The sequence below is a fragment of the Macaca thibetana genome, chromosome 14 (genome assembly GCF_024542745.1).
Source record: "Macaca thibetana thibetana isolate TM-01 chromosome 14, ASM2454274v1, whole genome shotgun sequence".
In the NCBI taxonomy this organism is placed as follows: Eukaryota; Metazoa; Chordata; class Mammalia; order Primates; family Cercopithecidae; genus Macaca; species Macaca thibetana.
In genome coordinates, this window is record NC_065591.1 from 9,719,975 (window position 1) to 9,745,684 (window position 25,710).

The window sequence follows — 25,710 nt, forward strand, 5'->3', positions numbered from 1 at the left end:
CTCCCATCTGATTCATATTTTTCCAGCTCCCCACTCCCCGAGACCACCTGTGTTTTCTGACCTTCCTAAAAGTAGTCAAGGGCCTCTTTGGGCCTTCCAGGCCATTCTCCTGCAGCCTTCAGAGGTGTCTCACATTTGTGACTTCCCCCAGGCTGCTGCCTGCTCGCTCCTAGACCAGCTAGGCCAGCCCACTGTGTCCTGCACCTGTTCTTGCCCCTCCTTCATACCTACCTGCCCCAGGGCAGCCTACCCTTGCAGCTTCATCTTGCCTCTGGATTCTGCCCCTTTGCCCTCCCAGCAGCCCCCTTACCCTGTCTCCCTTACTGCCTCTCTAGCCAGGTTCACTCCTCACTAACCCCTTGGCCCATCCCCAACCTGACCTCGGCTCCCACCTTGCTCTGCCTTTCTCTGCTCAGCTCCACCTGTGGCCCTAGCCCCTCCCTGTGTCTGCTCCCCGCCTTGACCTTGGTTCATTCCCAGGGTCTCCCTCTGGGCCTCCTACCATATATGCAGCTCCTTGACTCACCATTTTGAGTCCTGTCGAACTCTAGTCTGCAAGTGGCCCCTTTTCTTTCCCTGCCCTTTCCTCCATCTCTGGCTCTGCCCTACACCCTTCCCTATGACCTCTGGTATTGCTCCATTTCATTTCTGGTCTCAGACTCTCCCCTGACCCCTCCTCACAGTCCTCAATCCCGAGCCTCTGCCCTCAGTCTTCATCTGTACATTTCTGGTCCCTAACAGCCACCTTGTTTCCCTGCCTGTATTTCACATGCTCACCCTGGCCAGGACCCCTGTGCTGTGGGGATCAGGCAGGCTGGCCAGGCTCTGTGGGCTGGAAAGCTCTGGGTGAGGGGCCCCTGGCTTTCAGGAGGGCATAGTTAGTTGGAAGGGGAGAGAGGAAGCCAGGGGAGAGGCTTGTTTGGGCTTTGATTTCTCCGCATCTGCTTGGGAATGCAGCCACTGGCCTTCATTACACAATAGCTTTTAAGCATCCCAGGTCTGCACCCCACCCCACCCCAACACCAGGGCGTGAAGGAAGGAGCATGAGGGGAGACTTCCTGTAGGCAGAGCAGAGCTGGGGTGGAAGTGGCAGTGGATGAGGAAGGGGTGCAGAAGGAGGACTAGCAAGCAGGACAGCAGTCAGGCCCAAGAAGAGGCCTGGAAGTTCTGTACCTGTGTCAGCAGAACAGGCAGTTATCTAGAACGGTGAGAGGCACCCGGCAAGTGAGAGACAGTGTGGCTGTAGACGACAGTGTGGGACTAGATGCACCGTGATGTGTGTCAGGAGTGATGGCTGTGACAGTGGGGGATGAAGACAGAGACTGGGTCTCATGATTTCTGATGGAGTGTATCTATAGATGTGTATTTCCCCATGGAGTGGTGTTTGCAGTTGTTTCAGTTGCCTTTCTGGGTGGTGGGATGTGACTGGGTTTCCCTGTGTCCTCTGTGAGTGAGGGCTTCTCCTTCTCTCTCTTCTCCCTCATGCGAAGCTCTGCATGGCTTGCCACTTCCTTGCTGTCTTTGTGCAAGTCACCACAGCTGTCTGAGCCTCAGTTTGCCCATCTATGGAGTGGCATGGGAAGAGGACAGAGGGATGTTGTGAGGCTGAAGGAGATCACGTATGTGAAGCACATAGGGAGCATGCTGTGTTAGCTAGTATCCTGACCATCTCTGATCAGCTACCTGGGCAGGACTGTGTACCTCTGTGCCTGTTAGGTTAGGGCACAGGGCTCCCTACTGAGGAGAAAAGGTAGGGGGATCAGGGTGTGAGGAGAAGGGATTTCCTCCTTTTCCCTCCCAACAGTTGTGCACAGGCCTTACTGGTGCAAGGCTATGGAGGAACAAGTACTGGTGCCGGGTACTACAGAGGTCAGGGAAGATGGGAGTCTGCCCGAGGGTGGAGAGGCCTGGCAAGGGTGAGGGGCCATGAGAGGAGCCAGCCATGAGGTGCGAGTTGGGCACCAGATGGGCTGAGGCCCCCTGGGGGCAGCCCCCAAACCCCTTCCTTCCCTGGTGACACATCAGCTCCCACTACAGCGTCAGTAGCAGCTCTCAGAGAGTGGGGAGGCGGCAGCAAAATAAGAGAAAAGCAATTTGACGTTTCTAATAAAGCGTCGCTCCACTTTGCCAAATTAATTTTGACTCCCATAATTATTTGCTGTAGGAGCGGCTGCGTTCTCCCCACCGCCGCCTAATGAGGTAATTGGGGAATTAGGAATTAATGACTTTAACAGAAGTGACAACTGACTTCACACTGGGAGAGGCTCTGGGGAGCTGCCTCTCCCCCGGAGTGCAGGGCCCTGAGCTTGACTGCCTCCTAGGAAACCCAGGTGTCCTGCCTCCCAGCTCCCTGGCCGGCTCTCTGTCAGCCTGGCTCCCAGACCGCATGTGCTCCTTGACCACCATCACTGCCTGGGCTGAGCCTGTGGGGAGAAATCCTCAGAGGAATCCAGGGAGCTGATGCTATTCTGGGTGATATTATTACTAACAATAGTACCGAGGAGGATCGACTGTTCCCTTCCCGTGTGTGGGGAGCAGATGATCAGCCCGTCTCCCTGGGGATGTTGTCAGTCTGTGGGTGGTGGATGGGTGGGGCTTGCTAATACTCTTTTTAGGCAAGCCCAGCCTCAGTTTCCCTGCTTTACTGCATCCGAGGAGAGAGGCTGCATGCATGTATGACCTGTGTGCATGCATGTGTGTGTTAGCGTGCATGCATGCATATATGTATGTGGTTTTCCCAGGTTCTGAGAAGGAGACAACTGGACCCCACAAGTGGGAAGGGATAGGACATGGGTCTTCTGAGCCACAGCTGCAAACCTTGTCCCCCAACTCTCTCTGCCAAACCCTAACCCTTGCCCCATCTGTGAGCCACCCCTGCCAACACCCCCAGTGCCACCAAGCCTCTCGGCTCTGCTAGATGCAGGAAAGAGGTGGCAGCTGAATGTTCCACATGTCCAGGTCATGGGGCAGTCTTTCAAGAAGATCCCAAGAGTGTAGTGTGTTTCTATGGTGATGGGCTGGGTGCCTGAGAGTGTGTGAGCCAGGGGGTCTGAGTGAACCTGTGTGAGTGTCTGTTCCCTGTGGGAGGAGAGCTGAGACCGCATTCAGGAGTGCTGCTGGGAGGTTCAGGGAAATGAAACAGGGGCTCAGGCTTAGTGCCCGGTGGGCCTTCATTGGTTTTTAGATGCCTTTGGTCTTGAAGGTAGGTTGGCCTCAGCAGCCTCTTGGATCATCCCACACCCCCACCTCTTTGAGTCAGGGTCTTCCTAGGCTGGTGGGCAAAGAGAGAGAACACTGGCTTTGAAGTCAGACTAGCTGGGGTTCAAATCTGGGGCTTCCTTCTCATGAGCTGCAAGATTTTGAGATGTTATTTAACTATGTTGAGCCTCGGTCTCTTTCTTGATGAAACGGGGAGCTATGAGCTTCTTCAGCGGGTTGGTGTGGGGAAGAGAGCATGCATGTACAGTACCCACACAGGGCCTGGCATGATTTAGGTTTCAGTGAAGCCCTCCCTCTCACTCTAGCACCACAGACAGAACTCTTCCTGGGCTGATCCTGGGTTGCCTTTGCAGGGTGTACCATGGGCCTGGGTCCCAGAGATTGCTTAGGTTCTTTCTCCCCTTCTCCAGGCCTCAGTCCCTGTCTGTACTCTGCCTGTCCTTCCCCAGCCCCTAGCTCCAGTCCCTACCCCGACACCCCCATGATCCCCTTTCTTGGTCAGTCTAGCATAGTTTGTCCGTCAACTCTTCTGGTGTCCATCCCACCATACACACAGTCCACACCCCCAACCTCTACCCCCATGGCTGCAGAGGGGCCACCCCCATACTCAGAGCCTGACCTACTTTGGGCCTGAGAGGCTGCCAGGAGAGGCATGCTAATGCCCTGGTGTGGGTGGGAGCACCCTGGGGGCCTGCCTGGTGCAGAGCATACTGGGGAGGAGAGGCTGGAGGCTGGGGACTGGGGAGGGGCTGGGGATCAGACCTTCCTCTGGCAGAGGCCAGCTTCTGTGGACTTATCTGCTGGTCTTGCCTTAGGGAGGCCTCTGCCCTCTATACCCCGAGCTGGTCCCCAGCTTGGCCCAATCACCCCTGTCTGGGCCCAGTGGCCTTTGCACAGAGTAGGTGCTCTATGAATATTTGTGAATATCCAGGACAAACCAAAAGGCAAGAGACAGGTGTGGTTAGTCTAAGGTGCTCCAGGCCCAGGATCTGCACCCCACAGTGTCTGCCCCCACCTCCAGCCTCAGGTTACTCCCTTGCATGTGGGGAAGGGTAGCCAGCCTGCCCACCTCCTCCAGTGGTTGAGACCTGGAAAACGTGACTTGTAAAGCTGTAAAGTGCTGCGGAGCTGGGCTAGTGGTGGCCACAGGAGTAGCCACTGCAAGGGATGAATGGTTGCTCCCTCTGGTGGCTGACCTCCACCTCCCTGTCCCCAGGACCAGGGCACCGTGGGGGTGATCTTTAATGTGGGCACGGACGACATTACCATCGACGAGCCCAACGCCATCGTAAGCGACGGCAAATACCACGTGGTGCGCTTCACTCGAAGCGGCGGCAACGCCACCCTGCAGGTGGACAGCTGGCCGGTCAACGAGCGGTACCCGGCAGGTAGGCGGTGCGGGCCCCCGGAGGAGGCACGGTGGCGGGGCGGGGCGGGTGGCGGCCTCTGGGCGGGTGGGTAGGAGTGCGGCCGCACCGGGGCGGGGCCAAGCGGCTCTGGGGCGGTGCGGGGCTACTGGAGAGACTAAGCTTGTGAGGCGGGACTAGGGCAGGGGCGTGGCTAGGAAAAGTCGGGATTTGTGAGGGCGGGGCGAGACCTTGGTGGTGCGAATGCGCCCCCTATAGGGGAGGGTGCAGGGCTAAGGTGGGAAGGCTGCAAGGCTAGGGTCCAGTTTGGGGGTGGGGGGAGAAGAGGAGGGAGGGTAGAGGTGAGGAGAATCTGATGCGACTGAGGAAAGGGTGAGTTCAGAAATGAGGGAGACAGATGCAGAAACGGGAGAGAAAATCCAGAAGTAACATAAAACGTGTCTTGGCAAGGAGACAGGGCTGTTACCAAGGGCAGAGCCAAGGAAAGAACCAAGGTCCTTATAAGGAGCAAGTCAGAGATCCACTTAGGAGATCCACTTAGGAGATCTAACGAAGGAAGAGAAGTAGCCACGGAGACTCAGAGTGAAGGACCCCAGTGTCCAAGGCAGTGAGGGACATGGTGAAAGGAAGGGAGACACAAGTGACAACAAAAATGAAACACAGGGTCATGTGCATTCAACAACCTTTGTTGACAACCTGTTTAGGCATCAGGGCTTGTGCTAGGTCCTGGGGACTCAGTCCCTGCTTGCAGGGAGCCTTGAGAATGCAAACAGACCAAGTTCGACAGGGTGACAGCTGTGGCGGCCAAGGACAAACCAAGGTCTGAGGAGTGCAGGAGAGGGACAGAGATGAGGACATGGGGGAAATGAGGAGACAGAGACTGAAAGATGTTGAGGGAGGCAGAGATAGAGCCTCAGAATGAGAGGAAACCGGAGGGGAAGCAATGGAAAGATAAGGAGATAGTACTGAACTATACGCAAAGACAAGGAGAGATGCGGAGAGGTAGATGGAGATGCTGACATGCAGGCCCAGGGAGAGAAGAGGTGGACAGAGCCTTGGAAGGGAGCGGAGGAGAGCCCCAGCATGGGAGATAAAGAGGGAGTGGAAACAGAAACACTGCAGGGAAAACTGCAGAAACACAGAGATGCTGAGATACTGTCTGAGCGACATTGCAGTCAGGGCCTGACTGAGAAGTGGAGTGAGCATCTGCGACCTCCATCACTCTCCCAGGCGGAGAGACAGCCAGGCTGAGGCAGAGAAGCTGCCCCATGCTGACTGCAAGGGGCAGGGGCAAAAGGCCAATGTGTAAACCTTCATGGGCTCACCTATGCTGGAGTAAAGATGCCAGTACAGGCTTATGACACCAGTTATGCAGGCTTGTACCCAGACATTTCTGGAAAGTCCCTGGAGATAAAGAGGCCCACGTGGCCCCCTAATACCTACAGAGGCTGATGTACACACAGGTCAACCTTAGACATATGGACAACTGCAGACATTCGTATGGTCAGACAGACACATGAAAAAGCAGCTCTGCAAAGGGATGCCAGCCTACATCAAGGCCCTGGGTACATGTAGGGACACTCAAGACCCACCAACCCTCCTACACTAAATTCCACTTACCCCCCGCGCCCCGCAACAAGCCAACACTGACAGCTCTGGCTGCGTAGGCATGATCCCTGTGGGCAGCAGACTTCTCTCATTCTCCGACGCACACACACTAGGGCAACCTTTGTAGCAGTGATGACATTGGCCTGTGCTGGATAGGGCTGGGCTCAGAAGCATGAAGGCCTCACCATGTCAAGCCAGGACTTGGATCTAGAGCTTCTCCCCTTGGGGCCCAGCAGGCCACCAGTCAGGATGGAAGAATTATTCCTGCTCTCCTCTCCTCAGGGACCCCTGACTAGGGGTGAGGAAAGGCTGCTGGGTGCCCCTTGCCTGTAAAGGGGAGTAACATGAGGGCCTGGTGGTTGCCTTTGTGTACTGAGGGCAGATCCTGAGCAATACCAGCAGGTCAGATCAGCAGTATGCATGGGCCCGGAGAGGGGAGACCCTCTGACTCTTTGAGAGCACAGAGACACAGCCCATGGATTCTGAGTCAGAAGGACCTGGGTTTTAATCCTGGATCTCCCACTGGCAAGTGTGTAACCTTGGACAAGTCATCTAGCCTCTCTGAATCTCAGTTTCCACCTCTGAAAGGTGACAATACTTACCTCATAGCAATACTCTGAGAATGTCATTAAACGCTAGAATGGCATGGCATAGCAAAGGTGCTCAATAAATAGGACTTTTGTTAGAATTTTTATATACTCAGCCTCCCTCCAGGCAGATGTACGTTCTTCTCTTCCTCTTGGAGACACACACACAGGATTGAATGATCTGTTTTTAATTTAAACACAAATGTCCTGAATCTATAGGGAAAGCAGAATCTCCTTGCCTCATAAGCACCTAAGGAGGCACCATCCATACCCATATGAACACGTCGTGTGCACCTTCATGGGAGGTGTACCTAGGCAGGCCCAGGCCCGGGTCTCTGGGCAGGTGAGCGCAGCTGTGCAGTGAGAGATGACAGGAAAAGCCTCCTGGCCCCACCAGTGTGCACTGAATAGTTTGTCAGTGGCTTAAATGGGAGGAGTGGCCAGATTCTCAAAGGAAATCAGTTCCCTTTCCACTGCTGCAGACCGGGATCACCCACAGCTCACAGAGGAGCACAAATCCTCTCAGATGCACTGACGAACCCCTTTCCACATAGGCTTGTATGCACACACACACATTAACACACATTCCCCTTCCCAGTCTCCAGGGGCTGGAGATTGGTGAGCGGAGAGAGGAACAGGTGGGTATCCCAATGGACAGCCAAGCTTGGAAAAGAGATAGGGGCTGGAACTAGGGGGAGGAGCCTGGAAAAGAAAGGCTGAGGGCCTGGCAGGGTGAGCAAGATGAGGTCCTGAGACAGCAAGGAGAGGAGACTGGGCTCTGAGCAGAAAATGGTCAAGGTGCATTCAGGGCAGAGAAGGGTGCAGAGAAGGGTGACGGGGGACTGTCTGCAGGGGAGGAGAAAGGGGCCAAAGAGAAGGTGAGAAGGGGAAGAGGGCTGCTGGATGATGGTCCAGCTCCCACACCACACCTGTAGCGGCTGCCCAGTAGAATGGGAGCCCTGACCAGGGTGAGGAGGCTTTGCAGGGAGTGCAGTGGTGGGGTTGGGAGCAGGAGGGACTTAAGGGGGACGGTGGTGGTGGGGTCAGGGGTGTGGTATGAGGTGGAAATTGAGGGGAAGCTGGGAGTGGAGCACGAAGGCAAAGGGAGTTGAGGTGGCCTGGAGAAGTGGTTTAAATCTCACTGTTCAATGCGCGTGCTGGGTGGCCCCCTAAATGCCGCATAAACCCCGCTTAACCCATCCCTCCCACTTCTAAACCGCCCTCTAAACACAGGAACCAGCTGGGCCACTGATGCCTCCCTCCCCCAACTTAAACCTGCTAAATGCCCCTCCCCTGCCCGCCCCCCCCCCCCACTTTGGGATGGGGAAGGAAGGGGGCCACAGCAGCTTAACCACAGATAAACCTGTTTAACCTCTGACCTTTGACCTTCCAGCTCCCTTTCTTTTGTGTCCCTTTCCTTTTCTTCTTTTCTCATCTCTTTTGCTTTGGGTTGCTCCTGCCCCCAGGGTGGGGCTGGCTCTGAACCAGAGCCTAGGGAGGGGGTCGAGGGAGAAGAGGGGCCCAGCGTTTCTTTTCCTCCCTTCCCCTCTTTCTGTGGATGTTGCTGCTTACTCTGAGTCTCCTGAGGATTGCATAATTACTTTTCTAACTCCTTTGGACTTCGCCGCCTGAGAAACCTACTGTCTTTCTAAACTTTTCCAAGGAAACTTTGATAACGAGCGCCTGGCGATTGCTAGACAGAGAATCCCCTACCGGCTTGGTCGAGTAGTAGATGAGTGGCTGCTCGACAAAGGTAATTAACCAGAATTAATTAATTAATTAATTAACTTTAAAAACACTATCTTAAAGGTGCAGAGCTCTCTCTTTCCCCCTCCATGCCTTCACCAACGCCTACCCGCAAGTGAAGGGACAATTGGCTAGCCAGAATGCTCCCTTCCCCTTTGGAGTCAAGGGTCTGTCTGTGCATTTCAGAGTGGTGGTTTTTGGGGTAGGAGTGGGGTTTTTCCTTAGAAGTAGGGGAAGTCTTGTTCTCTTTCTAAACCTGGGATCAACTACAGTAATCCACAAGATCCCTACCATGGGAGCTCCCCACTGCGATCCCAGCAGTAAATCACAAGCAGGCTGGGAATGCAGGTTGTAGAGTAGGTTCCCTCTGCCCAGAATCATCTCGGAGGCTTGGTAAAGGGCCAACGGAGGGCCACAGCATGCAGAGGCAGGAAGCCTTTGGGAAGCAGGAAGGCTGACCTGAGGAGGGTTAGGAAGGCTTCACCAGAGCCATGTGAGGAGAAGAGAGAAGAGTGGGGGCCTCAGATCCTACTGGAAGACCCCCAAAGAGAGTGCTGTGGGGCTGCTGTCTCTGGAACAGGCCCAACTTAGTACAGAAGGCCTCTGAGAAGTTGAGGAGAGACTAAGGGAGGTGGGGCAGGAGGTGGTGGGCCCATAGGGATTTCTACTCCTGCTTGGCTGATGAGGAAGACCGAGCAAGACCTTTTGAGGCCTGAGTGTGGTGAGGTGTTGCTGGGTGTGATAGAGAAGGCTTCTTGTCACCAAGGGAAGTTGGGGACCAAGGGCAAATCCATCCCATTCCCTTTTGCGGGGGCGGGGGGGCGAGCTCTGTACCTCTAAGGCTAAACTCTAAGGGGGAAGTAGAACTGTTAAACCTCCACTTAACCAGCTGATAACTGCGCTTTTAAATGTCCACTGGGGCCTTCCCCAACTAAAACCCCCAAATGTAACTTCTAGCCCCCCATGCCTGTGGGGCCTAAACCTGCTGATAACCAGATGTGATAAACCCATAACAGGACAAAAAGTTAAAGGGACTGTAACACACATCGCTAAAACCTACAGCCCCCAGCCACACTGGGCTGCTCTCTCCAGCGGGGTGAACTTTAACCCTTTGAGGAGTTCATGGCGGATGGGGCCAGGGGCCACAGGGACCAAGTTTGCTAACACTGTGGCTTCCTCTCCATTACCCACCTCCCTCTTCCAGAATCAGAGAGGCCAAGGGAGCAGCCTGGGCTGAGGCTGGGACAACTTGTGACCCCAATGGCAGGGAGAGTTGGACAGGCCCTACTGGGGGGTAGGGGAGGAATTGTGGTTTAGATGAAGGAGAGCCGGGACCCTCCTTCCCCTTCTCCTTAGATCTGACTTTCCTCTTCTAGAAAATAACCGATTGGACTAGAGAGGTAGTTCCCAAAGTGAGAAAGAAGGAACTCGCTTTTTGTGGTCTTAGCCAAGTACTTCCCCTTTCTGAGGCTCAGCTCTCTCCTTGGTAAGATGGGACAGTGATGGTTACTCAGCCCACCTCACAGGCATGTTGTGAGGGTGAGAGGAAAGAAACATCAGGAAAGTATCCCAGAACAAGGTCTGGGGATGCTTGGAGGGCGTATTTTATTGTTAGCGCGTGACATATGGTAGGTGCTCAATAAATATTTATTGGATGAATCCATTTTCCAGTTCCAAAGCATGTCCTATGAAACAGTCCCATGAGATGCTTCTCAATAGAGAGATTTGTGGTAGAACGAGTTTGGGAAATGCTGAATCCTGTTTCTTCCTCTTGGAGATGCCTATGTGCATTGGTTTAATAAAGACTCTGAAAAGCCCTTGGAGAAAGAAACCTGTTTGATTGTGAAATGTTTGCTTCCCCAACTCATTTGACCACTGAGATCCTTGTCTCCTTTGTTTTCCTCGTGATTCTTGTGTCTGGGGATAAACTTGGATGCAGGGGTCTTCCTGGGCCTCGCTGGGTCTGGCATTCCAGGGCCTGTCCCAGAGCTGCCACCACTGGCCCTCTGCCTCTTGGGCTCTTGGGCACTGGTAGTGGGCGTTGCTGGTCCAGGGGCTATACTTGCCTGAGTGGGCAGTGGGAGGGTGCTGGAGGAGGAAGGAAGACTGAGTGGGGGGCTGGGGAGACACACCAGTGGCCATCATTGGCTAGAGGCTGGAAGGATGTTTGGATGTCCCAGAGGCCTGGGTGTCCCAGAGAACCGGTGTTTCCAAAGAGGTTGTGGGCTTCACAAGTTGGACTCTCCTCAGCCCAGGTTTTGGGGGCAAGGCTTACAGGCACCTAACTCTAAACCAGATCTTTAACGAGGCACTAACCAGAGGCTAACAAGGGCTAAGCCAGGTCTAAAACCCCCAGTGCCAGCAGCTGAAGGTTCCGGGGGAGATGGGGCAATGTAGTAGGCCCTCTGCCCAACCCCTCCCCCCCAAAAAAATAAGCAGCGCCAAAACCAAAGTTAAATCTAAACTTAAACATAATAAACATCTTTTCTAAAAACCAAACCAAAACAACAAACTCAGAGGGTTAAACCGACCCCCAGATCCACTAAAAACAAACAGAACAGCCCAACCCCACCCAGCTGGGAATTCTGAGGTGTCATACTGCTGAGTGTGGGGTGAGATTGGAGCTGGAGCGGGTTATATTGGCTGTCAGTGAGCGAAGCAAGGTCCCTTTAACATTTTCCATTTCTGTGCTTGCATGTCCAGGTGGGGAGGAAGGGCTCGGCTTACCAGGGCCTGGTCCCAGGCAGTGCTGGGCCTTGGCAGTCCGGGAGAAGAGAGGGGATCCTGGCCAAGGGTCAGAAGGCCTGGTCATAGGCGGGAGGTCAGCCTGGGCAGGTTGCTGCTCCCACACACCATCACACTGTCTCACCTCCTTCTCTGTTCTCACACGCACCGACTCCACCTTGGCCTGGCAGCTACCTCCTCTGTCTCTGCCTCTGTGTCTCCTCTATCTGCCTCTTCCAGGGGCTCCATGGCTTCATGGCTCGGGGCTGGACACTGGGGCAGGATGTTTGGGGAAGCAGAGGGAGAAGATGGGGACGGACTGAGGGAAGAGGATGAAGAGGGGAGATGGCCTTGGAGCTGGAGAGGAGAGGGAATGGGGAAGGTGGGAAGGCTTGCACATGGTGGGGAGGGGGGACTGGGCTCGTCTTCCCCAGCCCGTGTGTGCCCTGGGTGCCCTCCCCTTCTGGGGTCCCCACCTGGCTGGGCTAGGGGCTGTGGCTGACAAGGACTTTTCCTTTGGTTGTTTGCCCCTTCCTCATTTCTCCCTGTCCCCTCCTCCCTTACTGGCTTCCTCCTCCATTCCTCTTTCCTCTCCTTGGCTTCCTTCTCTTCTTCCTTCCCTTCCTGGTCTCCCCTCACTGCCTGCCCCTTCTCTGTCACCCCCTCCCCTCCCCCAAGGCCGCCAGCTGACCATCTTCAACAGCCAGGCTGCCATCAAGATCGGGGGCCGGGATCAGGGCCGCCCCTTCCAGGGCCAGGTGTCCGGCCTCTACTACAATGGGCTCAAGGTGCTGGCGCTGGCCGCCGAGAGCGACCCCAATGTGCGGACTGAGGGTCACCTGCGCCTGGTGGGGGAGGGGCCGTCCGTGCTGCTCAGCGCGGAGACCACGGCCACCACCCTGCTGGCTGACATGGCCACCACCATCATGGAGACTACCACCACCATGGCCACTACCACCACGCGCCGGGGCCGCTCCCCCACACTGAGGGACAGCACCACCCAGGTGAGGCCCCACTCTGGCTGGTGGATTAGGGCAGGGATAGGTGGGGATGGAGCTGATATCTGCATAGCTACAGTAGTGGTGCCTAGAGTGAGGATCCAAGGGGTCTGTTGGGATCCTGGAGGCTGCTGTCTCTGACTTTATTGCCATGGTAATGGGCAAGGTCACCTTTCAGGAAGTGGCTTTCACCCTAATGACCAGGCATCTTGTGATGTGGGGGTGATCACTATTTCTAGAGGGACCATCCCCAGAGTTGGGGAGGAGTTTGATGGCCCAGTTATACGAGAGAAGATCACCCTACCTAAGAGAGATGAAGTCTGGACTCGGGGTGAGAGTGGGATGGCTCCTTCTGCTTCTCCAGTGAAGGCCATGCCTAGTGTTCTGTGTGGGCAGAGAGTGGGAGATGGATAGTACCAGGCTGGCCTTGCTGTGGGCGGGGGTGACAGCATGGGAGGGCTGGGTGCAGTCACCTGGCATGGGCAGCCCCTCTCCAGAGGCTGGTGGAAGCTAGGAGGAGCCTCTCCTTGTTTTCTGGGTTTCCTACAGTGGGAAAACCCTGACTGCAAGTTCATTGCCTTCACAAGCCCTCTCCATGTGACCGTGAGCAGGCACCACAACTCAGGCAGCTTCGGTGTCCTCTCCGTCTGTGCGTCTCAGGGCAGACAGTTCCCTGGTGCTCACCCCACCTGCTGATCTGGATGGCCCCAGCTGCCTAGTCCCAGGCTTCCTGCAGCACAGACTGGTGGGGAGGAGGGGCCTTGAAGCACATGGAGCTCACCCCACCTGCTCAGGTGTTTCCTGGGTCAGGTCAAGCCCTAGTGATAGGGCAGGACTGGAGGGGCCTGCACCCGGGGAGTGGGGCTCTGCTGGAGCAGGACTTGCCTGTGTGGCTTCCTGAGGCAGCCCAGGCCGGGCTGTTTTCTAGTTGTTGCCTCCAGTGCCTGCTCTGACCTTTAGCACAGGGAGGGCTCACACCTGGCATGAAGGCCTTTTTTGGCCACCCCTTCTCTCCCCATCACCCTGTCTGGCAGCCTGTGGCTGTTAAGTACTCTCTGTCCTTCTAGGGTGAGGGCAGGATCTGGGGGTGGCCATGAGGATGTGCCCCTCCCTCTGTCACCAGTCTGTCTTCAGCTTCTCCTCTGAGGGGTGGGCTCCATGTGCTTTAAGGCTCCTCCTCCCTGCCAGTCTGTGCTGCAGGAAGCCTGGGACTAGGCTAGCTGGGGCCATCCAGATCAGAGAGACAAGCCTGTACCCACTTCCTCTCTGCCAAGAAAGCTGAGGGGACCTGAAGACGTTGTCCCTAGGGAGCAGGGAGTCCCTCGGGGAAAGGTCTGGGCTCTACCCAAGGCTGGGTACCCACCATGCCCAGTGCCCTTCAAATCGTAGGGGACGAGGGGCTGTCTGGTCTCAGTGGGAGGGTGATAGGCAGATCATCCTGGTGGAAGAGAGAGGTGGGGGTCCCAAGAGTCACTGCTGTGGTGAGGAAGCCCAAGATGGAGGCTGGTGCGGAGGGGGCAAGAATGCAGAAGGGAGCTGGGTCCTCCAGGCACCACCTTGCCCTTGGGTGAGTTAGGGCTGTTGAGTCTGAAGATCAGGGGCTGGGAGGAGGCAGGTTATGACCCGTTCAACCCTGCTCGTCCTTGTCGTTCAGCCTAGCTCTCTCCTCCCCTTCCTGCAGTTTCTCGGGCTCCCTTCCTGCCTGGACTTTCGGTTTCCCTCCTTGGGTCTCCTCCCTCATACCCCTGGGCACCCCCCTCCTCCTTATACTCACTCATCTTGGGGATTCTCTTTCTTTGCAATCAGTAAGAGAGAAAATGCTGACAAAGTGGACTCCTGTTGTCATGGCAACCACAGCCCTAATTATTGTGTGCAGCCGGGCTCTCTCAGCTCCAGGCTCCAGGAAAGGAGGTTGGGAGAGAGATGAGGGGTGATGGGTGGTGAAACTGGAGCCAGGAAACCCCTCCAGGCCCTGGTCGTGTTCTGCCTGTGCTGGCCTCTGCAGGCTCCGCCCCGCAGGGCCTTGCCTCCCCAGCACCCCTTCCCTGAGGCATCCTAGACCCTTTTGCCCAGGCCCTGCAGGTCTGGCATCCACTCTCCTCACTTCCCAGAAATAAAAAGCACCACATGTGCTGTTTCATTGACCCTCGGAAGCCGTGAAAACCTGCAGGGCTGCTGCTGGGAAGTTCCCTGTGCATAGGAGGAAGTGGAGGCCTGAGGTCAGCCAGCAAGAGATGGAAGGGCTAAGACTCAGACCAGGCTGGTCCGTCTCAGCCCAGGGGCATCCTGTGTACCACCATGCACCTCAAGTGGCAGCTGTGGGATCTGCTGACCTGCCTGGAACCTCTCTTTCCCCACCCCTTCTCTCGCCCCCCAGAACACAGATGACCTCCTGGTGGCTTCTGCTGAGTGTCCAAGTGATGATGAGGACCTGGAGGAGTGTGAGCCCAGTACTGGTGAGTGCCTTTCCCCCCTCCCCTGCCCCGGGGCCCTCTGTGACGCTCCTGGGAGGGGGGCGACTGTCCCTGCCACCTGGCCCAAGCCCCAGGGCCTGCTGCCAGGCCTTAGCTTTCCCTGATAGTTCCACCTTGCCTAACATCCTCCCAGTCCCTCAGATGCTCTCTGGCAAGATGCCTTTTGGTTCCCAGCCCCTCAGAGGTAGTGAGGTCCTTAGCCTGGGGTCCTGGGGTTGAGAGCCAAGGGGTGCTGGGAGAGAAGGAGGGAGACTTTTCCCTAGAAGATGAGTAACTGCAGCTCCCATGAGTCCCTGGGGTGGGGGAGGGTGAACATGGCTTAGGAACTACAACTCCCATCAGTTCTTGGGTCCAGAATCACAACTCCCGCCTGCTCCTGAGGCCTGGTGCTCTCTAGGCCACTAGTAGAGGAGATCTCTCCTGGATCCTGGGCCTTCCTCTTCTCCTGGGTGTTGGGAGGTGTCCTGTGCTCTTGTCTGAAGGGCTCCCAGAGTGGACACTGCCAGGACTGCCAGGGCAAGGTGAGGCAGTTACTACACAGTGACTGCTCTGAATCTGACAGTGTGCTGGGTGGGAAGTCCCCTCTAGACTAGACTTGTGGTCTTCTGGGGAAGATTAGGGCCTGAGGTCTGGCCCGGATTCTAGTTGGGGAGCTGTGTAGGAGGAGAGCAGGGCTGGGAGGGAAGGCTCTCCAGGGCCTGGGGCACTGGGGCCAGGGAGTGCTTTCTAGGCCTCTGCTTGATACTTCTTGCTGGAGCCAAGAATGCAGCCACAGAGAGAGACCAGGCTGGCAAAGCGGGGGTGGCCTTGAGTGCTGCTTGAGAAGTGTGGGGTGTGGAGTGGTGCAGCGAGTGCCAAGGCTGCTCATTTGAGCAGGTTGGGGGTGGCTGGGAGCAGCTGGGGGAGGGTGGGATACTTGAGGCTGGCAGAGGGAACAGAGAAAGGACTGGATGTGGCCAGATTTCCCAGTGGAGGAGCGTGGGCCTTGGTGGCTGCCAGATGAGTCTGTGGGAGTGGAGGGCCACCCACATTTCTCACTTGGGCTGCTGGAGGCTTCTCCCCATTACCTTGCAATGGGTCGCACCTGGGTTGTTGGTACCAGAAGGCTGGAGGTTGGGGCAGGTGCTTGCGGGGTTGGGGGAGATGATGTGGTCAGGAGGTGGGCAGTATGCCCTGGGTACATCCTGTGAATCTGGCTTGGGGCCTCCCAGCTCCAGAAAAGACATTCAGGCTGAGGGTGGGCCACGATCTTGGAAGGAGTGTGGTTAGAGCAGGACCATAGCATGGCCTGTGGAGCCTTGGGGCAGAGGCTCAGCTTCAAAAACCAAGGGCAGCGGGTTTCTGGGGCACAAGCCCCCAGATCCAGAGGCTGAAGCCCAGTTGCCCTCCATGTCCTCCGAGTAGGCTAGAGCTGAGAGGGGTTATTCCCACGGGCCTGGGCCCAGGGACCTTCAGGGGAGCTGCCAGCTGCTGGGCCAGAAAGGCCTTCCCTTCCATAGCCCAGGGCCTGTGCTTTCTGGGACAGATGCCTTCGTCTCTAGGAGGCCCCTCTGCTGAGTGCTGTCACTTCTTCCCCCAGGGCAATCTTGGCTCAAGGATGCACACTTCAATGCCTCCATTGCTTTGGGGGGCTCTGGGCATCTGGCAGCTTCAACACACAGCACCCCCTGCCCTGCTTTACTGCTCTGAGCTCTAGGCACTTACCGGTGGCTCGTGTGGCCAACACAGCACTGCTTGTGCAGGCCTGCTGGAAGTGGCTGTGATGAGTGGCCCCATGAAAGCTCTGGGATGGGGCTCTGCGGACAATGGTCTTTGAGAGTCCTGAGGAAAGGGCACTGAGTGGCATTACCACATGTGTTCATACACAGGTGCCCATGTTCACACACTCTGGGGCAGGAACTCCTGGGTAACAGGAGGAGTCTCTGCTTTCCCTGCACCCTGCAGAGGGGTATCTGGGGCCAGATGGTCACCATGTAGGGACATGCAGTACACACTGGACCCCACCTGGGCCATACTTTGTCCACCGAAGTTCTAGCCTCCCAACCCTGGCTTGGAGTCTAGTCAAGGGCCTGGGTCTGATGCTGAATGGGTGTATTGGTGGTCTGAACTCTTTTAGGCTGCATTAGGGCAGAGGGTGAGGAGGAGTTGAAGCAGGTGGGTCAGCTGGTTCCCAGTCAGGGATCTGTGAGGTCACTGACTATTGAGCCACCCTCTTGGGAAAAGGGACAAGTAGAGGATGAAGGGTGGAGGAGGTCTAGAAGTCTGGGATAGGGAGGGACTGGTAGCCGTTCCAGCAGCCAGCTTTAAAAATAGGGCCAGGAGGGAGGGCAGAGTGCACTCTGGAATTCCCAGAGGAAACTGCCAGAAGCCACAGCCTCTCCCCCAAGCCTGCATCACACATGCTTACATGTCCACATTTGCACCACTGTGAAAGGTTTAACGATGGATCCTCATCATCCCAATGGGAGGCCAGGCAAGGACCAAAATGACTCCAGGGTCTCCCAGGCTGGTGTAGACCATGCCATGCCCTCCAGAGCCTCTCCAGCCAGTCTCTCCCAGGCCCCAGTGCAAGGAGGCTTTTCTCCAGCAGACGGCCAGGCCTCCCTTGGCTCCAGTGTCAGAGGTGGGGGCAGCCTGGCTGGAGACCCCATGGTGTTTTACCTCTCCTACCTTGCAGATCTTCATCCCTGGGTCTAGGATCATTCCTGCTCGCTCACCTTTCCACCGTTTTCCCTAACCTGGGCTCCTCCACAGACCCTGGCCCATACTTTCTCCCTTGTTTAGTGAGACCATCATCTACACGGTTATTTTAGCTGAGGTTGGCTTTTCAATGGGAGTGCCTTTAGTGGGGCATGCACCATTAGTAATGTGACCCACTGCTAGTTGTCTCAGCTGGCCCAACCCATACATTGTGTTCTGGGCCTGGCCCCTGAGGGGATCTGACTTTGCACAACCTGAGACACGTAGGAAGAGAAGAGCACACACAGGCTCAGACCCACAGAGGCAGTGTCTGTATGCACATGTATGACCAGAGGCACACACACATACAGCCCTGCACATACATTTACAGACCCACCAGCAAGCTCACATGGGCCCACTTCCACACACACACACACACACACACACACACACACACACACACACACACATATTCAAACCTAGAAGAGCACACACTATTTGTACCTAGGCCAACAGAGGCACACACATGCTTAGACTCCAAGAGACATGTGTGTGCTTATACCCTTCTGAAGTCCATACACACAGATACACACCTGTTGAGACTCACAGAAGCTCAAACTCATGCACACATGCACAGCCTAATGAAAGCACACACATGTACTCAGAGCTACCAACTCTTGCATGTGTGTGCTTAGAGCTCCAGAAATACCCACAGAGGCACTCAGATGCACACGTGTGCACCTACTCAGCTCCCAGAGGTTCACACTTGCGTGTGTGTTCAGTTGCACCAAGGCACACACACACATTGTGTGTCTCAAACTTACCAAGGCACTTGACTGTGTTCTGAGCTATGTGTACATGCATGTTCAAACCCACTGAGGCACACTCACACACTACTGACAGCCATGCTGAATGTTCAGAATCACACACACATGTTCAGACCCAGAGACAGACTTGCATATTGCAGACACTCAGGACACACACATCTGTGTTCAGACCTGAGTGTGTGTGTGTATGTGCTTAGGCCTAGTAAGACATGTAACTTGTGACACGCCCTTGGACTCACAGATTATACATCTGTGCTCAGCTCAGTGGCACATGTGGACAGATCCACCTGTGTAACACACACAGGTGCTTAGACCACAGAATCCTACACCCATGTTCAGACATGCAGATGTTCACATGTGTTTCAGAATGGCAGAGGCATGTAGGCATGTTCAGATCAGGCAAGTAAGCAGTGTGCTTAGACCCACCATAATGCACATGTGTGCCCACATGTACTCACAGAAATGCACATCTATGACCAGGCTCACAGAGGTACATGTGTGTGTAAGTTTACTTACCACGATGCACACATACATATCTGCAGAGGGGTGTACTCATGCACCAACATGTGCATCCAACCCCCAGATGCCCACATGTACACAAAGGTGCACCTAGATAAGACTCACAAGAGTGCAGGTGTGCACATTCTCAGAGGCAGGCTGTGTGCTCAACCTCAGGGGTCTACATACACACACAATTTGTTCGGCTTCACAGACCTGCACTTCTCCCACCAAGCCCACCCCTATAGAAGCTCATATTTCCGTGCACACTCATGTGCCGAGTGCCACAGTAGTGTACACACACACACACATGCTCACCTGCTGAAACATACATACTGGTTCACACTCACTGAAGAATACATAGGTACACACATACACATAGACGTGCAAGTTCATGTGCTCAGACCTGTACAGAGGTGTAAACACACACACGCACGCACACACACACTCTCGGGCCTCCATTAGCCCACACAGGTGCAGGTGCACTTCTGTGCTCCAAGGTACCCATGCAGTGGCACACAGAAGGGCACACACATATCCTCAGACCTGGAGGGCATGCACACATGTTCAGACACAGTACAAGGCATGCCTGTATGCCTGTGTGCTCCCACTCAGGCAAGTATACACAGTTGTTTAGACCCACAAAAGCACACACATACACACATGTGTATTCAGATTCACCCAGGTCCACGTATGCTCAGACCCATAGAAGCAGCCTTCTGCACTTACTCCATGCAAGCATCCCTCCTGAGGCATTGCCCTCATGCACACATAAATGAGACCCTCAGAGGCACATGCAGGCTTAACTCCACAGAGTCACAGACACATTTGCCCAGACTGGTAGAACCACAGTGTGTTCAGATTCCAAGAGGGTCTCAAGGTAGCACTAGTTGCTCTAATGGACAACATGTATTGGTTTAACACATAGACATGTATTTCTCATTCACCTAAGTTATAAACAAGTGTTCCTGATTGGTGGGCCACTCTTTTCCAAGTGATGACTCAGGGCTTGGTCCCTCTCCATCTTGCGGCTGCACCATCTTCAACAGGTGACTTCCTGAGTTGCAGTGGCATCGAGTTGTGAAGTGGAAGATTGTATGGGCCAGCTGTGGGAGAGGCTTCCAGGCTCCTGCCCACATTCTGTTGCCTGGAGCTCAGTCATGGGGCCCAACCTAACTTTAAGGAAGGCTGTGAGGTGTGGCCTTGCTGTGCCCTCAGGAGGAAGCAGAAAAAGGTCTGGGGCCCAACTAGTGAATTATTTGTCACTGGCTTGCCTGTGGGTCATCAAGGATCCGTGTCACTCTTCCTCACCTCCAGGACACACCCACCCCTCCCCAGGAGACCACCCAAAGTCCCAACCATTAGGGCATTCATCTCAAAGCTGATGATGTCTGGGAGATGGTGGCCCTCCACATCCGGTTAAGACATGACTCCTCTGGAATGGGGACCCATATGTGATCCAGATACCCAAGAACTAAATGGATAATTTATCTCACTGCTCCCACAGCCCAACACACACCCAGAATACTGTGGTGTGGGGCAGAGTCGACAACCGTAATACAACCTCCCATACAAAAAAGGGAAAAATGGAAGACACACAGCAGCCTAGATTCACACAGGCCAATGTGTGCTCCTAGCGCTGAGGAAATCCAGCAGGCAGGCAGGCCAGGCTCTCTGCCCCTGCAGTGGGGGAAATTTCTTCATTAAACCCTGGGAGAGACTCTGCTCTCTGGGGGAGACTCCCCTCTCCTTTGTCTGGGGTCCCTGGCTCTCCCCTCTGGGAAGTTCCTCCCGGTCCTCCCATAGCCATGTCTGAAGTGGGTGTTGGGAACAATGTCCTCCTTGGGGGTGCTGTAGCATGATAGCCTACCCCTGCTCATGCAGATTTGGGGCCCAAGGGTGGTTTAAGGTTCAAAGTAACCATACCTAGACACAGTTCTCAAGCCTCACTTATTTCCTTGTTGCTCCGCCCCCATGCCTCTTTCTCTTGATACAGTGGTGACTGTCTTGAGGACATTTGAAACAATAGGTGGGAAGTTGGCGGCGGGGGGCGGGGGGGGGGGCAATCCCTAAATCTGATCCTTGAGCAAGGCTGAGTGTTCTTATTGGGTGAGGGTGAGAAGCTTTACTGCACCATTGTCCCTCAAAGCCTTTTCACTTTTCTCTCTTACTGTTTGGAAGCAGTGGCCTCTTCTGACTCTGGTGGGATACAGATTTCTGGGCTGTCTGTATTCTTTTCACTTCTGCTTGCGAATCAGCCGATTCTTGCCTCCTCGTACTCCTTGCCTCCTTAGTCTCCTCCTTGTACTATGTCACTAAAAGCAGAAAGTAGAAGCCTCATGGTCACTGGCCTTTCCCAGCCCTTTCCCTCAGTGCCCAGAGTCCATAGGCAGTGCCTACCCTTCAGGTCCTCATGAGCAACGGTGCACACCACATGCTTCACCACTGCAGTACGTGGGTTTCATCTTCCCAGCCTCCACGCCTTGGATTGTCACGAGTGCCTTCTCAGGTTTATGTTATCGTGACATCCATTTCTGGTTCCAGTGTCTATATTAGTTAAAGTAACATTTGTTTCTGTAACAGATAAGCCCCGGATCTCCGTAGTTAATTCAAGAGGAGTTTCTCACTCAGGTGCACCCTACCTGGGTGTGGCTGATCAGCAGGTGGCTCTGCTGCAAAGAGTGCTTTAGGAATCCACACTCCTCCCATCTGTGGCACCTCCATTTTCAACCTGTGGTTTCCAACATCACTGTAGGAGAAGGAGCATGGAAGGTGGCACCAGGAGGCTGCTGGGGCACTGGTACGGGCAGTGCCCACTACTCAGTCACACACCAAGCCTACTCACAAGGAATGTCGGGAAATGTAGTCTTACTGCCCAGGAGAAGGGAAAATGAGTTTGGTGAAGGATGCATTCCCTGGGGTGCACCGCTGGTGCTCGGATGCCGTGGTGCACTCACATGTTCTGGGGCACGTTCATATATGCACATGTGCACATAGAACTCAGACCCAGGCTCAGTGGCCGGCAGGCACATGCCAGAGCCAGAGGTCCACACACTGACATGCACACGCTCATGCTCAGATCCATCTAGGTTCACGTACATGCATGTACACATGTGCTTGGGGCACAGAAACACAGATCCTCTGTGTGTGTGTGCACGTGCATATGCCACAATGTACCATTTTTTTCTTACCTTGAAATACCCTGGCCTCTGCCCTTGCTGTACTGGTGCTTGTGGGTGGTGGAGGGCACCTTCCTTCAGGGCACCATACACAGTGGCACAGATTGCTCTCTGCTCGCACAGGTGAGTAGGGGCTGACATCTGCCCAGAGCTCTGCTTGCCCAGCCGTGTGTCCTGGGCACCAGAACAGGACCATCCACTGAGAGGAGAGAATGGTTTTTCCAATATTGCATGAAGGTACTGTTTGTGAAGTCATGTACCACAGGGTCACGTCCGCATAGAACTGTTTTTTCTAACCCCCATAAAATGCCCTGTAGGCTGATGGCTTTCTTGCCCCTCACAGCCTGGGCAGGGCCTTCAGCTCACTGCTTAGTCTCAGACATGCTCAACCTCAATTCTAGACTCCCCTTTGGGGGTGGGCACACCTTACTTGGGTGAGAATGGGGTTCTTGGGTAGATTTCCAGGCAGGGGCCTTCTGTTCCCTAAGGGCAGAAGGGGCTAAGTTTGTTGGGCCGGCAGCCCCCAGAGGAAGGAGAGTTGGGGAGGAAGGGGAGATCAGGAATGGCTGGTGGTCTCCCTGGTCAGGGATGGCATTCTCTAGTAAGTGGGACCCACATGCACTGAAATTCAGCTTTTCTTAGGATGCAGAGGAGTGTTGGGTGGGCGGGTGGTGTCTGTGGTAAGTGTGCACCTGTGAGTATTTTCCAAATGCCGCAGCTGCCTGAAGTTGGGGAGAGGCAGGAGGCTGCCTGAGGTCCTACCAAACTCCACTGACTCCTAGGAGCACCCCATTCCAGGATGCATCCTTGGTGTAGAGCTGGACCATGAGTCATTGTGAATCTGCACCCACAAAGCCCAGCAGCACAGGCAGTGGTGGGGCTTTGGGCAGGGAGGAGTCTCTGAGGATTCTGGTCCTCCCCTCCTCCAGGTCCTGCCAAATCCTCGCCAGGACAGCCTCTTCTGATCCTTCCTGAACTGGTGTGTGATCCGGGAAAGCCCAGCACCCTAGGTTAGGTGACTTGACTGCCCCCAGAGCCTAGGCAGGGTTGAGCGAGCCCAGGGAAGGAAGTCCTCATGCATTCTCATGGGTTCTCCAGAGCCTTTTATCTTGTGGAGAGGAAGTGGGGTGTGGGACACTGGGAAGAAACGGAGAGGAAGCCATGTGGAAGACAGAAGCTACCATGAGAAGGGGGGACCAAGGGGAAGTTATGGCAGTGTAGGGGGTGTGTGTGAGGGGAGGACACCTTAGGAGATGGTGCAGTCAAAGCCTTGGGCAGAGAAACCCCAGAGGAGCTGCGGATGCAGGGACAGGACTGGGACCCAGATATGGAGACCAGGAAGCAGCTGGGGTTGGAGGAGCAAGAGGTCAATGTGAGCAGGCCTGGGAGGAGTCTGGGGGCAGAGGAAGGCTGCAGAAGGGTGACCCGAGGAGCCTGTGTGTCCCAAGGGCTTAGCTAGCGCAAATGGTTGTAGGGGGCTCAGGCTTGGTAAGACTTGTCTGTGGTCCAAGACCTGAAGCCCCCCATGCCCTAGCCTGACTGGGGGACAGCAGGTTGGTAGAGAGCTGAGCTCTATGCCCTGATCAGCCTGTCAGCCCCTCTAGGGCAGGATGTGGCCTCAGCAAGGGCCTCCTGGTCTGGTCCTGTGCCCTGGGCCTGGCACTTTGCTGGGGCCCCAACTATGGCCAGCCAGCTTAGGCCAAACCTTGATGCTGGGGTTTCCAGCAGCAGCTGGTGGCCCAGTCTAAGATGGAAGGTGGCGAGCTGGGGTAGGAGATGGTTTGTAGAGAAAGGCTGCTGCCAGGCTGAGCTCTCCACAATGCCTGCTGCCTAAGAGGGTGGAGGGGGTGGGGTGTTCAGAACTCTGCTGCTCTGGCCTGTGAGAGAGACGCCCACTCCCTTCCCTAGATACCTAGCCTGGCCTGGCCCAGAGGAAATGCCTGAGGAATATTGCTCCCTTTCCCCTGGAAAAGTATAACGAGCCCCAACTCTGTGCCAGGCCCACTGCCGTTGGCCCTTCCCTGGCAGTGAGTACAAAGCCATGCCTCCAGGACAGAATTAGGGTATGGTGTCAGAGGCACTCAGGCAGGGAGCATCCTCTGCCTGGAAGAGGAGGTGTTTGACCAGACTCTGAGATGTCAGCAGGGAAAGGTGTTCTGAATAGAAGACAAAGGTCAGGTAGAGGGCTGGTGGTATGGACCAGCAGGAAGGACCCCAGAGGCACTCAGAGTTCACGCAGGGAGGGGAATCCTGCCATGATTGGGCCCAGGTTACCACCGCTCGAGGGGCTGCCAACCCTCCTGAGAGCTGACAGCTGAGTTTGCCCCTTACCTGGGGACCAGGGTGCTGGCTTTCCTTGTCTGGGTCCCAGGTGGGTACAGGAAGACATACTTGTTTATCCAAAGGCTAGAGGTCCCACGAGAGCCAAGCCTTGGCCTCATCCTGGGCCTGGAGCCCAATACCCCAGTTTTATAGATGAGGAAACTGAGGCCCAGAGACTGGAAGAAAGTTGCCCACAGTCATACAGGAACTCAGAACACCTGTTCTGTCATCCAAGTTCACATCCAAGCCAAGAGTCAAGTAGTCCCAACAGATTCCTGGAGACATTGGGAGGATGACTTAGGCTTTCTTGGGCTTCTCATGAGATCTAACCCTTCCCTGGCCTCACTTACCTTGCTGGGCACCTACACCTGGTAACCTTGGGAAGTCCTGCCCACCCAGGCCTCAGCATTCTTATCCATAATGAGCTGGGATCGATAGTCCCAGCTCCACAAAACATGCTGCTTTGCTCTTAGCTCAAAGGTTTTCACTGTGACTGAGCCTTTGGAGGGCCAGGAGCCCTGGGGTTTCAAAATCTAGGGTGTAGGTGAGCCCCTGGCCAGGGGAGATTGGAGTCTGGTTGGAAGAGCAGCCTGGGGAGCTCAGCAAGGCTTCAAGTTCGATGGAAAGGTCTTGGCTACAGGCTGGCTTGTGTGGGCAAGGACAGCTCTGCAACATTGCTGGAGCTTGTGATCTGAAGGTTGGCAACAGTGTTTGAACTCAGCGCAGAGGTAGAGGGCCATGGGTGGGTGGGGAGCAGGAGAAGACAGACAAGATGTGAAGGTGGAATGTGGCTGGTCTGGCTGCAGTGGGGCTGAAGTGGGGCAGGTGGGACCTGGCAGTGGAGGCCCTGGGGTGCTTTTCCACCAAGAGGCTGAGGGGATTCTGGGCACGATCTAGGAAGATCACACCCTGCAGAGACCAGCGAGAGGCACTCAGATGTTGGCAGGGCTTAGGCTGTGCTGAAGAGAGAGCCAGAGAGGAAACCTCCAGCCCTTGTAAGGCCCAGAGGTGCCCCTGCAAGAGGAGCAAGTCCTCCCACCAGCCACCTAGAGCCAGCCCCAGCTCCCTTCTACCCCAAACCAGGAGGTTGCACTATTTTGCTTTGAGAGGAGGCCCAGGAGGCTGATGGGAGTCACAGTTGTTGACCTAGTGGCTGATGGGAATTGTGGTCTACACTCCTCCAAGGACTGATGGGAGTTATAGTTCTCACCTTTTGGGGGCTGATGGGAATTGCAGTTTCTGCCCACAGGACTCCAGTTATCAGACCTAGAGATGGGGAGACCCATTCTCCCCTCACAAAGCCCTCCCCACTCATTCCCATGGGCCCTATTTAGCAGGTGCTTCCCTCCCAGATGGCTGTGTATGTATTTTCTTTTCTTTTTTTGCTTTCTTCTTCTTTCCGTTGTTTTATTATTGTTTTAACAATAATAAGAGGGCCAGAGGCAGTCAAGCCCTGGCCAGGTCCTGGCGGCCCATGGGGGT

General features: G+C 55.2%; 2 protein-coding genes across 16 annotated transcripts in view; both read left to right on the forward strand.

Moving 5' to 3' along the window:
• NRXN2 (neurexin 2) overlaps positions 1 to 25,710 on the forward strand; it is a 117,252-nt gene that overhangs the window by 88,442 nt on the left and 3,100 nt on the right. For 8 of the 14 annotated variants that reach the window (XM_050757083.1, XM_050757087.1, XM_050757088.1 and 5 more), the window contains 4 exons: positions 4,436 to 4,607; positions 8,445 to 8,534; positions 11,930 to 12,255; positions 14,627 to 14,705. In XM_050757083.1, the coding sequence (XP_050613040.1) occupies positions 4,436 to 4,607; positions 8,445 to 8,534; positions 11,930 to 12,255; positions 14,627 to 14,705 (667 nt within the window). The remainder of the gene's footprint in view (positions 1 to 4,435; positions 4,608 to 8,444; positions 8,535 to 11,929; positions 12,256 to 14,626; positions 14,706 to 25,710) is intronic. The other 6 variants (XM_050757093.1, XM_050757086.1, XM_050757085.1 and 3 more) reach the window with 1 other exon arrangement.
• TRMT112 (tRNA methyltransferase activator subunit 11-2) overlaps positions 1 to 25,710 on the forward strand; it is a 347,607-nt gene that overhangs the window by 25,185 nt on the left and 296,712 nt on the right. Inside the window, exon 1 of one of the 2 annotated variants that reach the window (XM_050757358.1) lies at positions 10,641 to 10,644. The exons of the other annotated variant lie outside the window; for it this stretch is intronic. The gene's annotated coding sequence lies outside the window, so the exon portion shown is untranslated. Of the gene's footprint in view, positions 1 to 10,640; positions 10,645 to 25,710 lie in introns of those variants that run through there. 2 annotated transcript variants of the gene reach the window in all.